Source organism: Ammospiza caudacuta, chromosome 23 (assembly GCF_027887145.1).
Source record: "Ammospiza caudacuta isolate bAmmCau1 chromosome 23, bAmmCau1.pri, whole genome shotgun sequence".
NCBI lineage: Eukaryota > Metazoa > Chordata > Aves > Passeriformes > Passerellidae > Ammospiza > Ammospiza caudacuta.
The window spans coordinates 4,855,320-4,868,721 of record NC_080615.1 but is presented as its reverse complement, the minus strand read 5'-3'; the positions used below and the strand labels follow the sequence as shown (position 1 = coordinate 4,868,721).

Below are 13,402 nucleotides of genomic sequence, written 5' to 3'. Positions count from 1 at the left end.
GGAAGGGGCTCCTTAGGACAAGGACTAGCCTGCTACATATGGAGTCCTTCCTGCCAGCTCAGTGTAGTTTTTGAGTCATTCTCTGTTGGCTCTTTTTTTCCTGGGAAATTCATCTTTTCTCCTGAAGAGAGCCCTGCTGAAGCCTCTTTCCACATGTACCCAAAGGTGGATTGTGGTGCTGCAGAAGCCACAGCTCCTTGCAGAGCCCATCAAAAACATGTGTAGCTGCAAATCAGCAGGAGCATCTTCCCGGTGGGAGTGCAAGAGTCTGGGATGTGGACACCTCATTCTTTGGCTCCTCGACTGTTGGAAAATGTCCTGGTGCTGGTGGATCTGAATCTTACTTGTTTTCAGTTCATTCCCTGCTCTCAAATAACCTGCACTATCTGTTGGATCTGCTGTCTTTTACCTCTCAATCCTATTTGTTCAAGGCTTTCTGGATAGGGATGAGGGAACTGTCCTGGTGCTCTCTGCCTTTTGAGATGCTCAGCCTGAAGTCTGAGTGTTGATAATGGGAAAAAGAGTTGGTTTGAAATGATCTGTCAGCATCTCCAAGTGACATGCTGAGTTCTGTGGGAGGGAACATTTGCCTGATGTCCCTCTCAGGGCCTTTCCTGGGCATGGATAGCTCAGGTGGAAAGCCCAGAAGGAGTTGGAAGCAAGCTCTGGTTGTGTCTTTTTTCCCTGTGGGGCTGTAGAGCTTGTTGCAAGGTCTTGTTGTGAGGTGTTGGGGTGTTGGTGGAGCTTATTGCAAGGTGTTGGTGTGAGCTTTCAGCCCTGAGTGTTCCAAGCTGCCCTCCCAAGGAGCAGGGATATTGTGCACTGCCGCTGGTGAGACTCTGCCATCCTGGTTAGCCCCTGCCAATTTCTCCCAGAGGTTCCTCTTTTGAGAGCTGGTAGCACTTTGTTTCCCGGATCCAGAGTTGTTCTCCTGGGCAGGAAGGGCTCCTTTCCTCCCCGGGTGACCCTCCCCTCTCGGTTTTTCTCCCCTGTGGTCCAGGTTGTCTTCCGGCAAGGTGAGTCCCGAGAGCATCCGCACGCTCCGTCCCCCCTCGGAGTCCTCTGACGATCAGGGCCCTCAGGCCAAGCGGATGCTGAGCCCCACCAAGGAGAAGGAGCTCTCCCTTTACAAGAAGACCAAACGAGCCATCAGCAGCAAGAAATACAGCGTCTCCAAGGCGGAGGCCGAAGCTGAGGCCACCACTCCTATCGAGCTCATCAGCCGCGGGCCGGACGGACGCTTCGTCATGGACCCGGCCGAGATGGAGCCCTCCCTGAAGACACGGCGGATCGAGGGCTTCCCCTTCGTGGAGGAGACGGACATGTACCCCGAGTTCAGGCAGTCGGACGAGGAGAACGACGACCCCGTCGTCCCCACCTCCGTGACCGCCCTGAAAGCCCAGCTCACCCCTCTCTCCTCCAGCCAGGAGTCCTACCTTCAGCCACCAGCATACAGCCCCCGGTTCCACCGGGCGCTGGAGGGTCCCGGCGCCCTGCAGGCCACCGGCCAGGCCCGCCCGCCAGCCCCCCGGGCTTTCCACCACCAGTTTTACGGTTACCTCAGCAGCAGCAGCCCCGGGGAGGTGGACCCGCCGCCCTTCTACATGCCAGAAGTCAGCCCGCTGAGCTCAGTCATGTCCTCCCCACCGCTGCCCCCCGAGGGGCCCTTCGGACACCCCACCATCCCCGAGGAGAACGGGGAGAATGCCTCCAACAGCACGCTGCCCCTGGCCCAGACCCCCACGGGGGGCCGGTCCCCCGAGCCCTGGGGCAGGGCCGAGTTCCCCTTCGGCAGCCTGGAGCTGGCCCCCGCGCCGTTCCCCCACCAGCTCCAGCCCTGCGAGGCGGCCGAGGGCTCCCAGCCCACGGGCTGCCTTCCTCGGGGGCCACCACCCTCCTCCCTCCAGGTGGTCCCCGCATCCTACTCGGGCATCCTGCCCCTGGAGGCACCAAAGAGCTGGACCGGCAAGTCACCGGGCAGGGGTCAATCCTCCGTGCCCTCTACCACCAAGTGGCAGGACAAACCTATGCAACCCATGGGATGTCAAGGGCAGCTAAGACATACCAGCCAAGGTATGGGCATACCCGTGTTGCCTTACCACGAACCGTCCGAGCCCGTCGGCCCCAGCGGCACAAGCACATTCAGCCTGGACACCAGGTGGTACGAGCCCCAACCCCGACCTCGGCCCAGCCCTCGGCAGGTCAGGAGGGCTGAGCCCAGTTTACATCAGGTGGTGCTACAACCTTCAAGGCTTTCTCCTCTGACCCAAAGTCCCCTGAGCTCCCGCAACAGCTCCCCGGAGCTGACTGCCCGTGCCCGGCCCCGCCCGGGGCTCATCCAGCAGGCGGAGGTGTCGGAGATCACGCTGCAGCCGCCCGCGGCCGTCAGCTTCTCCCGCAAATCCACGCCGTCCTCCACGGGATCTCCGGCGCCGAGCAGCCGCGGGGACAGCCCCAGCTTCCGACCGACCACCGCCTTCACCCCCGTGGGCACCGGCTTCTCCAACTCCCAGGGCTCCTCCCTGCCCGTGGACACCATGGATGTTTTCGGAGACATCCCTTCTCCAAGGAGGGCTGGCGAGGAGATTCTCCAACCGGAGCCGACATCCACCACCACGGTAGCCGCCACAGGGTAAGTGCGTGAGCCCCGTGGTGACCTCCCCCCCGGCCCCTTCCTGGCTTCCCCCACCCTGCCTTACCCACTCCCTCTGACTCCCTCCCTGCCATCACCATCCCAACTGGTAGGGTCTCTCTGGGCACGCTGCAGCATCCCTTTTGGAGACGGCGTCCCGCGGGCTTTGCTAGGCAGAGGCTGGTGCCACGGGCACGGGTTGCATGGCCGCCGCCCGAGAGCGCTGGGTTTTAGGCAGGCGACCTTCCCGGTCCCTTGGGCATCTGGGAGCGCCGTGAACTCGGGCTACGGGCCGTCTACCAGGTGTACAAAGACCTGGCTCGCTTAGGTAAGTGTCCTGGTGTCACTGGAGGTTGTTTCCTCTTCTAGCTGCTGGCTCTTGGCTTTCTTCGAACGTTAGGGCCGCCGCCGCCGCGCCTCTGTCTTCCTCCTCCTCTTCCTTCCCGCGGAGTCTAGAGAGCTTTAATGCATGACAGAAACAGCTATCACGGTCACCGCCCCACCTGCAAAAGGGATGCTGCAGCCCCAGGACGCGGGCAGGGAGAGATCAAGGACTTAGCCACACCAGCAGCATGTCAGGAGAGGAGCAAAAATAAAAATAAACTAAGCCCTGCGGAGATCGGGAGGCTGCCGGCACGCTCAGATCCTGCCCTAAAGAGGGATGTGGCTGCACTAGACAGTAGCGGCTGGTTTTCCAGGTACCAGGGTTGCTCCAGGCAAAAGCGTCTCTCTCTCTCTCTCTCTCTCTCTCTCTCTCTCTATTTCTCCTCTTTTCTTCCGTCTTTCACAGCACCTTAGACCCCGTAGCCGTGCTTTCGTCCCATCCTTTCGTCTCGCTTCATTCTGGCTTCTTGTCTGGCGGGGTCGAGCCCCCTCCTCCGGCTTGTGGCGGAGAGGAGTCGGGGGCCGGGGCTGCCGGCCCCGCGGAGCCGGCGCGGTCGGAGGCGTTCGGAGGAGAGGCTGTGTTCTGGGGAGGGGGGAGGCAGCGTTTCACCCCGCAGTGCCCTCCGCATTTCACTCCCGCCCTCTGGTACCTGGAAGCGTTATGGCCTTAGCAAATCCCTCCGGCACTGAACGGAAGGAAGGAGGGCTCAGGGGAGAGAGGATGGGGAGGGAGAGCAGCTGGATGAGCCTGAAATGACTTCTGTGTGCCTCTGGAAAACCCAGCTACGGAGCAGTGCAGTCAGGGATGTAGTCACAGGTCCATGTGTCTAGCAGAGCATGCCAAGGAGAGCCAGCTCCAGGACAGAGCCGTGTTAGAGCAGCACTGTTGTCCGTGCTTTTATGCAGTGTATCCATTCGCTTCGTTGATTATCGTTTTTGTTTCTTCTTTTCCTTTCTCTTCTGTTTCTTTCCCCCTTTCTTCTCCAGCCTCGTTTTGTTTGTGTTTCAGTTTGGTTTCTTTCCCTCCTTTTTCCTTTGGAGTTGTTGACGTGCTGATGTGTTGCGGAGCTCGGCTCCTTGCGGGTGTTGATAACTGCTTTGTTTTTGATTAATCTCAGCTATCTGGGCAGTGTTGTCGAGACAAGCTTCTCCTCAGCTCAATAGGTAAGGGTGATCCATGTCCGAAAGGATGGTGTGGGTGCTGTGGAGGGTGGCCGGGAGCGGGGCATGACAGGGGACACGGAAGGGGCTTTTCCAATACCATCTCTTCCTTTAAAGGGGAATAAGGAATGTGAAAACACCAGGAAACACCTCTGGACGCACAGTCTCTGTGGCTTTTGGGTTTCCCCTCCCAGCAGCACATGCTGCCCCCCTGCCTTCGGGGCTGGGGTTTGGGATGAGCCGAGCTTCTGTCTCTCTGGGCCACCCTTCCTTTCTTAGGGGCTGGTGACACACGTGGCACTTTTGGCCCTGGCAGGGTGCACGAGGGCTGTGTGGTGCTAGGGAGGTGTGTGTTGAGGTGGGGTTGTCCCAGATGATCCAAACCAGGAGGAGCCCACAGCCATCCCCTGGAGCCAGGAAAAACAGCCACCTCTGGAGCTGCCAGCTGCAGACAGCATGCTCAGAGCGGGCTCCAAAAATCAGTCTCCAGCTGCAGTCCAGCACATGGAGAATTTTGTTTCCAGCAGTGTCTGGATTTGTTTTCTTTCTCCCAAGTCTCCTCAATCACAGAAAATGGGAAAACTCTTTCTCCCAAGATGGATTGTATGCTTGGCAGCAGCAGAACCATAGTCTCAGGCTGCCAGAAAGGTATTTTTTCCTTCCTATCACAGGTGTAGTCTTGGGAAAATCCTTCCATACCTGAAATTCTCCTTGGAGAAATCTTTGGTTTCTTCTGACCCAGCTGTAATTGAACTGCCCTAAGCAGGTCTTGAAAGACTCTTCCAAGAAAATTCCTCCTGGGCTGCCTTCATGGGGCTGGTTTCCTGGATAGCCATGGGCATTTCTGGAACTGGGATGGAGTAATCTGGAGATGGTTTTCAGACCTTAGAAGCAGAAGAATATCACTAGAACTGCCAAATGCAGATGGGATAATAGTAATTTGTGACCCAGAGGATTGGCAGCACTGGCCTGTTTGGCCATCAGCCAGGCTGGCTGTGAAAGCAGAAATGGGATTGTAGATGGGGCTGTTTCTAAAGGCGTGGCCATGCCCAAACTTCCTTAGGACAGGTCTTACAAAAGGTTAAGCTTTGCTGCCTTGGTTGGGAAGAGTCAAGGTCCTGGCTGCTTCTCTCCAACAGCCTGAGGAGCCTTGTTGGACTGGGAAAGAGCCTCATGAGAGGGAGGTTGGATGCCTACAGAAATCAGGGAGATGTTTCCAGGAGAGGGGAATTCCTCCAGCTGACCTGGAGGGTTGTCCTGGGATGGGGAGAGCAGGATTGGTGAGGAGGGGGTGTTGGACGTGTGTGCTCCATGGAAGAGCCATCCTCTTGGCATGACAAAACCCATCCTGTTCTAGCCTCCAAATCTCTTGAGCACTTGGCTGCCTTCTCCTTCTGTTTTTCTTTGCTGATCCCAGAGCAGGGCATCCCGTGAGGAGCAAAGCTGGCACCAAGCCTTGGTGAGATCTGGGCTGTGCCAGCCTTTTTGGGAAATGGGGAAGCCCTCAGAGAGGATGATGGGGAAGCCCTCAGAGAGGATGTGGCTGTTTGTTCTTGCTCTGTGGCACTTCCTTGCTCTGGCAGCATTAGGGACACGAGCAGACATGGCTTTAGCACAGCAGAGGTGACTCCAGGCTCATGTCTGAGTTTGGTGTAGCTCTTGCCCAGGTCCTGGCTGGCTCCAGTGCTGGCTGGTGTGGGCTGATGGATTTTGAGGAGCAGGGTGACACTGCCCAGCAGGGTGGGAGCAGCCGTGTGTCCTACGCCAGGATGCTGCTGGGAGCTGCAGCAGAGGAATCCCGCAGAGAGCCCAGCCGAGTAATTTCTTGATAATTTGGGGTCATAAAATTGTCAGTGCATGCAGAGCACAGGGATTTTGTACCAGACCAACCAGATTTCTCTACTGCAGCATTAGAAGCTGAGAGAAGGAGAGGCAGCATGTGAGCTCCTTGCTGCAGCATGGTGGCTTTTGCTAGGTGAAGCTCAGGTATTTTTTATGGATGGGCAGAGATAAATGATGCAGTTACTGAGCCAGCACGAGGAGTTCTCCCATCTTCTTCTCCTAGGATGCAGTGCGCATCTTGGAACAGGGAAAAGGGGGCTGTCGTCTCCCTGCAGAGGGAAACCCAAAAACCACAGACAAGGCACCAAGCTCCCCTGCCCCTCGGCACGGCAGCCTGCCCTGGGAGGCCTCCCCAGGCCCCCCTTGCCAGGGCAGCCCTGCCAGTGCAGGGAGCTGGGGGGCTTGGCAGTGGCGTAGCGTTGAGTGACCAAGGGACGTCGGCGCCAGGCGTGCGGGAGGAGCAGCAGCCCTCGCTCCCCACTTGAAAGAAAACAGGTTCCCCTTTAAAGACTGTCCATGTGCTGATCCTCTGCATGTGTTCCATGCCTCCTTCCGCTTGGAGAAGTTGTGAGTCCGCTTGTCTGAGTGCGTTTTTTCTTTTCTTTCTTAATTATTATTATTATTATTATTATTATTATTATTATTATTATTATTATTATTATTATTATTATCATTATTATTATCGTTACTTTATTTTTCTTTTCAGTCTCTTTAATTTCCTTATATATTTTCTCACTCCTGTTTTTCATTTATCTTCCTCTCTCCCCTCCCCTTCCCCATGACTGTATCCCCCTCTTCCTGTCCAGCCCTGCCCCGTTTCCCTCGCCTTCTCTCCTCTCCGTCAGCATGGTGGTGAAGTCTGTTGTGTAGATGAGTTGTGGTGTCTGCAGACCTGTAGAAGGGCACCCCTTCTCTGGTCCACTGTGACCAGCCCTTTCCTCCCTCCCTCCTGGCGGTGCCTTGGCAGCAGCAGCAGCCCTGGCCTGGGGCTGTCACCACTGTGTTTCTCTGGCACCTCTTGTGCTGAAGGATCCCAAGCGTTCCGGGATGGAGGCAGCAGCCTCGGAGCAGAGTGGGAATTCTGACTTGCAGGAACCTCGTGTAGGAGAACTGAACTCTTCATGTGAGGAGGATGAAGGGTTGAAGGACACAGTGGACTCCTTTCAAGTGGATACTCTATACAAGTGGATGCTCTAACATGCCCAAACTGGATGCCAATGTCTTGGCTCAAGGAGAGGAGGAGACAGGGAGGATGTGTTGAGACCTCCATCAGGTTAAATATATGTAAATATATCTATAGTATCCTTGAATCTCCTGGACCCTTCCTTTATATGGGTTCCCTTTCAGAGTGGATGATTTCAGGGGTCTTCTCCCTTATATCTTTGCTTTGTACACAGAAGGACATTTGAAGAATAGCAGCTGTGATGTGTGTTGGGCTGGATCCTTCTCCTTTACTTCCTTTTCATGTCCTGGGGCTCTTGGAGGTCCTTCAGTACCTTTGTGGCCTCTCCATTATCTCCCAGTCCATGCAGTCCAGACATGTGCTCATGCAGAAGGGTTTTCCTTTGAAGACTCAAGGAAAGCTGCTGCTCCAGGTGTTGGTGGTGCCTCGCAGAAGGTTGGTGTCAGGAGTTCACGTGGGCTTCTCAAACCTCCTTTGCTTGGCTCTGCACTGAAGTTTCCAGAAGAAGTTCGCCCACCTCCCTAAACATCTCATCTGTTGGTATTCAAGAGCTCCTTCATGCGTGGGCAGCTGCCCAATATGTGAACTCTGGGGGCAGGAAGAGGCTTTTGGCTGAGCTTAAAATGAAAATTAATTGGGAAGAATCGGCGCCCTTTGAAGAGATAAAGGGTGGGCAGAGCAGATAAAATTTGGCTGCTGAGTAGCATAATTTTGTCCTCTGTATCCCTTCCTTGCCAGAGGTCAGACAGTATTTATGGTGACACATGGGTTCAGTGCACTCACTGTTTATGTTTGTGTGTATAAATACGAGTTCAATTACGGAGAACTAGTGGAAATGAGCTTCAGGCAATTTCCTCATAATCCCTCATGTAAATCTGTTTAATTTTGTCAGCATGCCACGACAGCTTCTTCTTAGAAAGAAAACAGAGTGAAAAGAGAAAGAGACTTTTACAGGCTGAGCTTTAACAACAGTGGCAAAAGCTGTCTGGGTGGTGGGAAGAGGTGGTAGAAGGCAGGTGCTGGTGGGCAGGCTGATGGCAGCATCACCAAGCTCGGTGCTGTCCAGGGCTTGGCACACCTGAACTCTGTGGGTGATGGAGCTGGAGCAGCTGAAGTCACGTTAGCCAAGTACCTGCAGGAATGCAACTCATCTACACCCCACAGAATGTTGGCTATAAGTGGAACAAGCCTGACATAGGCCATTCAAGCAGGAATTGCTGCAGGGAATGCCATGCTGTGACCTGTGGGTCACTGTGGTCCTGCCTTCAGCCAGCAGGGTTGAAGCTCAGTTGGTTCAGCTCTGAGGGCAGAGCTGCTGCTGGCAGCATCTCTCACAAGAGGCTGATTGCACTTGGGAAGGCGTTTGAGCTCTGCAAATGTAAACGTTGTCTTCTGGATGAGGAAAAGCTTGGATCCAGCCAGCGGGACTCCCGGCATGTCTAATGAGCTGCTTCATCTTTGGCTGATGTGATGCTCTGCTGGGAGCTGGAACAGAGGCTCTCCAGGAACTCTCCGCACCCTGACGTCTCTGTTGCGTTGGAAAACATGAAAAGGAGCTTTTCTGTGCCCAGTAAAAACATGAAAATGAGCTTTTTTTGTGCCCAGTGTTTGGGTTTCTGTTGCGTCTGCTGCGCCTCAGCTGCTTCTTCACCTCACGCTGCACTTCCCTGGGTGCTCTCCAGTGCTGCCAGCAAAACTGAGAAGCTTCGCAATCACACTCATCTTCAAAAAAACCCAAAAACCCTTCTGCTCCCCAAGGGGAAAAAGCTCCTGGGAGCTCCTTGCCTATGCACTCCAGCTGAAATTTCAACGCTCTGGAGGCCCTTGGGATGTCGGATGGGAAGCGCTGCTGTCACACTGTGCTCTGCACACATGGGGACCCACAGGGGAAAGCCTGCGGGGTGTCTTCAATGCCAGCCAGGCTCTGCCTGGACCCCAGGGGAGATGAGGAGCTCCAGACTCTCCGTGGGTGGGCGTACTCTGGTACCATAGCCCGGGAGTGCAGGGTCTGTGCTCCAGCCCATGTCCTTGCCCTTTCCCTGCTGCTCCTGCCAGCAGTCACGGCGTTTTAGCAATGCTGGATGGGGCCCACTTTGCTGACAGACAGGGGGACATCCTCCTCAGTGATTCTGTGCCCCAGCAGGAGTCTGAAGGCACTGATGTTGCCTCTTGCAGCCAGCTGAGGTGGCTTCTCCTGCCCTCCTGCTGCCCGTGGCTTGTGGGATTTGCTGATCACTGCCCTGGTCACAGATGGATGCAGGAGCTGCCATCAGCACTGTCCTCTGTGTGGCTCCTGTGACAAGGTTTGTTTGCTGACCCCTGGTGACCAAGTTGTCAGAGCAGAAGAGCATCATCTCCTCCTCTGAATGGTGCCGGCAGGCTGGTTTAAATCTCCTTTCTTCACTGGAGCCTGGCTTAAAGTGTTGGCTTTATCACAGTGAAAGGTGCTTTCTGGAAGCTTCCAGTCTTCTCTGGACACCTTGTCTGCAAGTGGCTTGGGTTTATCCCAGATGGCCTCAGACTTCTTCTGTGGCATTAGAAGCTGGTGACTCTTGGAGGGTCGTGGAAGTAAAATGGAGAGGAGGAAGGAGATGGGAAAGCAGCAAGAAGGGGGGGATGCTGTGATGTGCAATAGATAAGAGCTGGACTGTCTGCTCTCCTAAGGAAAAGGTTTTCCTCTAATGCTCTGCTCTCTACAGCAGTCATGCTTTCCAGGCCTTGGATGGGAAAAACAGGTACAGTGAAGGAAATAAAACAAAAAATCTCTTTGCAAAGGGGAGGATACTGCACCTTGAGCTGGTTCCTGTAGAAGAGTTCCCCAGGGGGTACAGCTGATAAACTATTCCTTGCACCTGCTGGCTCTCCTGCAGGAAGCACCCCTTTGCAAATGTCCTCCTTGTCCTTGCAATAAAACCCTGTCAGTGTTTCCATTTCCAGCTCCCAGCCTCTCTCTGTTCCAGGAGCAGATGCTCCTGTGCTGTCGCGTTTCTGTTGTCGCTTCTCACAGGGACCTGGGAGCGAGGTACCTCTCCCAGCTCTGTCGGTGTGTGCCCTTGGTGTCCCTGTCTGTCGTGTGGCCCCTGGTTTTTCTGGCTGTGGGAGCAGGGCCAGCAGGATCCTGCCTCCCTGCTGTTTGTGGCGCAGGTGTTGTCCGCCCCGGGTGGCTCGTGGTGCCCGTCTCAATGCTGCCGTGCCGCTTCTGCCTATCTCTTTCTCTTCTCTTTCCATCCCAAGGGGTTTCCTATCACTTCCCAGAAATGCCTTATCGGACATAGGATCTGCCCCGTCCTGTTTTGTCTAGCAGTGTTGGCATGGCAGGCAGGTGAGCTGGGGATGCCCACGTTGGATGTGGCACCGGCTAGGTCGCGGTGCTGCTGCAAAACCTGGAGGAGACATAGGCGCACAGCGGGGACGCCTCACTTCCTCCATCCCGTGCTCTGGCACACCTGGCTGGCCCTGCTCCCTCAGCCCTGGGTTTCTCACCTCTTCCTTTTCCACGGCAGAGCCAGCTGGGATCGGCCGATCCCCCACCGGGGACGCCCAGAGGCCCGAGCATGGCCGGGAGCCGCTGATGGCGCGTGTCTGCTTTTCCTTCCTAGAAAACGTCCATCTCCGCCCGGGGACGCTGCTGCACCTGAGAGGCTCGAAGCTCTGAAATACCAGCGGATAAAGAAGCCCAAAAAGTCATCCAAGGGCTCCTCGAAATCCAGAAAACAACCCAGTGAGTGTGAGGACCCCATGGTCCCCAACGGCATTCCCTGTGTCCTGCTGTGAGCAGAGCTTGGGCAGATCCCTGCCGGCTCCAGCGCTGGGGTTCTCCAAGCCTGTTCCTGGATGCTGCCCTTGTTCCCTGCCTCCCAAAGGGATGTCTCCCCTGGCTGCTTGCCTGCAGGTTGTCCCTCCTTTGCTCCTCCAAACCGAGTCCTTTCCATGCATCTCCCATATTTAGTAATTTGTTTGGATTTTGAGTGTTAATTTCATTTTCCCTGATGCCCAGCGTTTTCCCTTCTTGCCATGCTGCCTGTTGAGGGCCAGGCTTGCTGTGTCACCTCCCTTTTTCAGCAAGCAAAGCGCTCTGCTCTGCCTGCTGCTGGCTCCAGTCCCATCTGCCTTCTCTCCCCCCTTCCCAGATGGCTCTGCCTCCCAGGTTCAGCACCCTCCCAGCTCTCAGGTACTGTCACCTGACGAAGCTGTCTGCCTCCGCAAGAAGAAGAGACACCCTCGTCAGGACCCCTTCGCCCGGCTCTCAGCGCTCAAGGACGACCTCTGCCACCGGCAGCTCCCTGAAGACCAGACAGCCATTCTCAACAGCGTGGACCACGATGACACCAGTGGACACGCCACCCTGCTCTAGCCTAGTGCCGGTGCCAGGAGGTTGAACAGGAGCGGTGGAGGGAGCTGGTGTCACACCACGGGGGGATGGAGGTGATGGGAAAGAGGAGGGGACACCCCTAAGCTGTCACCTCTCTGAGGGGTTCGGTGGCTCACGGCGGGGACGAGCTGGGGGGACCCGGGGGATGCTTAGGGGAGGATGCTTTGGGCTGGGTGTTCCTCAAATCCACTTCTCCCCCACCCCAAACAGTTTGGGTGGGGTGGGAAGGGGGGTGTTGCACCTCGGTGTTGGAAAAGATCTCTAGGCTTCAAAGGCATGGATGGAGCTTTTGACATCTGCGTCGGCAGCGCGCGTTTAGGGGGAAAGTATGGGATTGAGCAGCTGGCCCTCAATCGCCAGAAGAAGTTGAATGACACAGGGTGTAATTAAGTGACAAGAGCCTAACAACCCAGGCGGGAACTGGTAATCCCATGAATCTGATTATGATAAAAACATGACCAAATAATCCCAGGAAAGATGTAATTGTGAAAATCTCCCTGCCTCCCCCTTCCCAGCCTCCTTTGACGTAAAGGTAACAGCAGCAAAACCATCCGTGACATCTTTCCTTACCTATCTCTGAAAGGGAAAAGCCAGAAAGACCCCCAGCCTTGGAATCAATGTGAGAAATCACCATTTGTCTGTGTGCAAACGCACTCGAGCCTCGGTGACGTGTGCTTGATGCCGTGCGAGCGCGCAGGTGCGGGGCTGACGCGATCTGAGGGTGTTTCCCCCTCCAGGTGTGGCGTGTGCCAGCTTTGATGAGGGTGGGTTTGATTAATTCTGCCCGACTGCTCTGTGTATCTCAGGCAAATGTTCTTCAGCGCCACGTGGTGATGTGATTTCTTACTGTGTGATGTTTAATCCCTGCCCATAACCGCAAAGGGGGAGACGCGGGCGTGCGAGCGAGCGGGGTTTGGCTGCCTGGTCCGCAAAGCCTCCGTCGGCAGGTGCTGAGCCCCAGGGAGAGCATCTGGAAGTGCCCAGCTCTGCGGATGGACGTGGACGGCTCTGTGCAAAGCTAAGCCCAGCGTTTCGCGCCAGCTTAAAATATGTTGCTGCTGGTTTCACCGTTTTTCCCTTTTTCCTTCCTGCTCCAGCCCGGTTGTGTCGGCTGTGACACCTGCCAGGGTTGTGTCCCTCCCTTTGCTCCCTGTTCCCCTCAGTAATGCTGTTCTAACTCTTCACCAGAATGTATTTCCTCTTCAGAATAGGGTAGGTTTGGTGGCTGGTGGTTTTCTGGATTGCATAGGCCTTTTTTTTGGTTTGTTTTTAGCAGGCAAGGTGTAACCCGGGAACAGCTGGGCTCACTTTTCCTGCTCTGCCTCCACTCTCTGACTGCGTGGCCTTGGGCAAGTCACTTGACCTCTCTGTGCCTCAGTTCTCCCATCTGTAAAATGGGGATAAGTCATATTTGAGCACTTTGGACAAGCACTTGGTGGCCTACAGACTGCAAGTGCTATGTAAATGCTTAGTGCTAATACCAAGCAATCCCTACCTTTAAAATATTTAGAGTTGGTTCTTTTTTTTTTATGTTTGAAGTGGTAAAAATCAACCACTGCATCCAGGTTTGCACAGTTCTTCCTCTGCGGTAAAGTGCTAAACCCTCCAGCCTGCCTGGGAATAAAACACCGAGTGTTTCATGTAGATATTCTTGCTTTGAGTGGATTCAGGCTGTAGAAAAAGTGTCAGGAGAGCTGGAGAGCCTGCAGGCATGTTTTTAGCCCCAGGCTCTCTATTTGCATATGAAACTTTTGTTTATTCCCAGGTAGAATTGCCAAGAGATTCTCTGCAATCTCGCCTTTAATTCTGCTTTGCCTTGGTTTTTACT

At 55.1% G+C, this 13,402-nt stretch overlaps 1 protein-coding gene across 1 annotated transcript in view; it reads left to right on the top strand.

Moving 5' to 3' along the window:
- Positions 1-11,556, top strand: part of IGSF9B (immunoglobulin superfamily member 9B) — a 41,753-nt gene extending 30,197 nt beyond the window's left edge. The window contains exons 18-20 of the mRNA XM_058819138.1: positions 1,001-2,632; positions 10,802-10,923; positions 11,333-11,556. Coding sequence (XP_058675121.1) covers positions 1,001-2,632; positions 10,802-10,923; positions 11,333-11,556 — 1,978 coding nt within the window. The remainder of the gene's footprint in view (positions 1-1,000; positions 2,633-10,801; positions 10,924-11,332) is intronic.
- Positions 11,557-13,402: the final 1,846 nt, after the last annotated feature.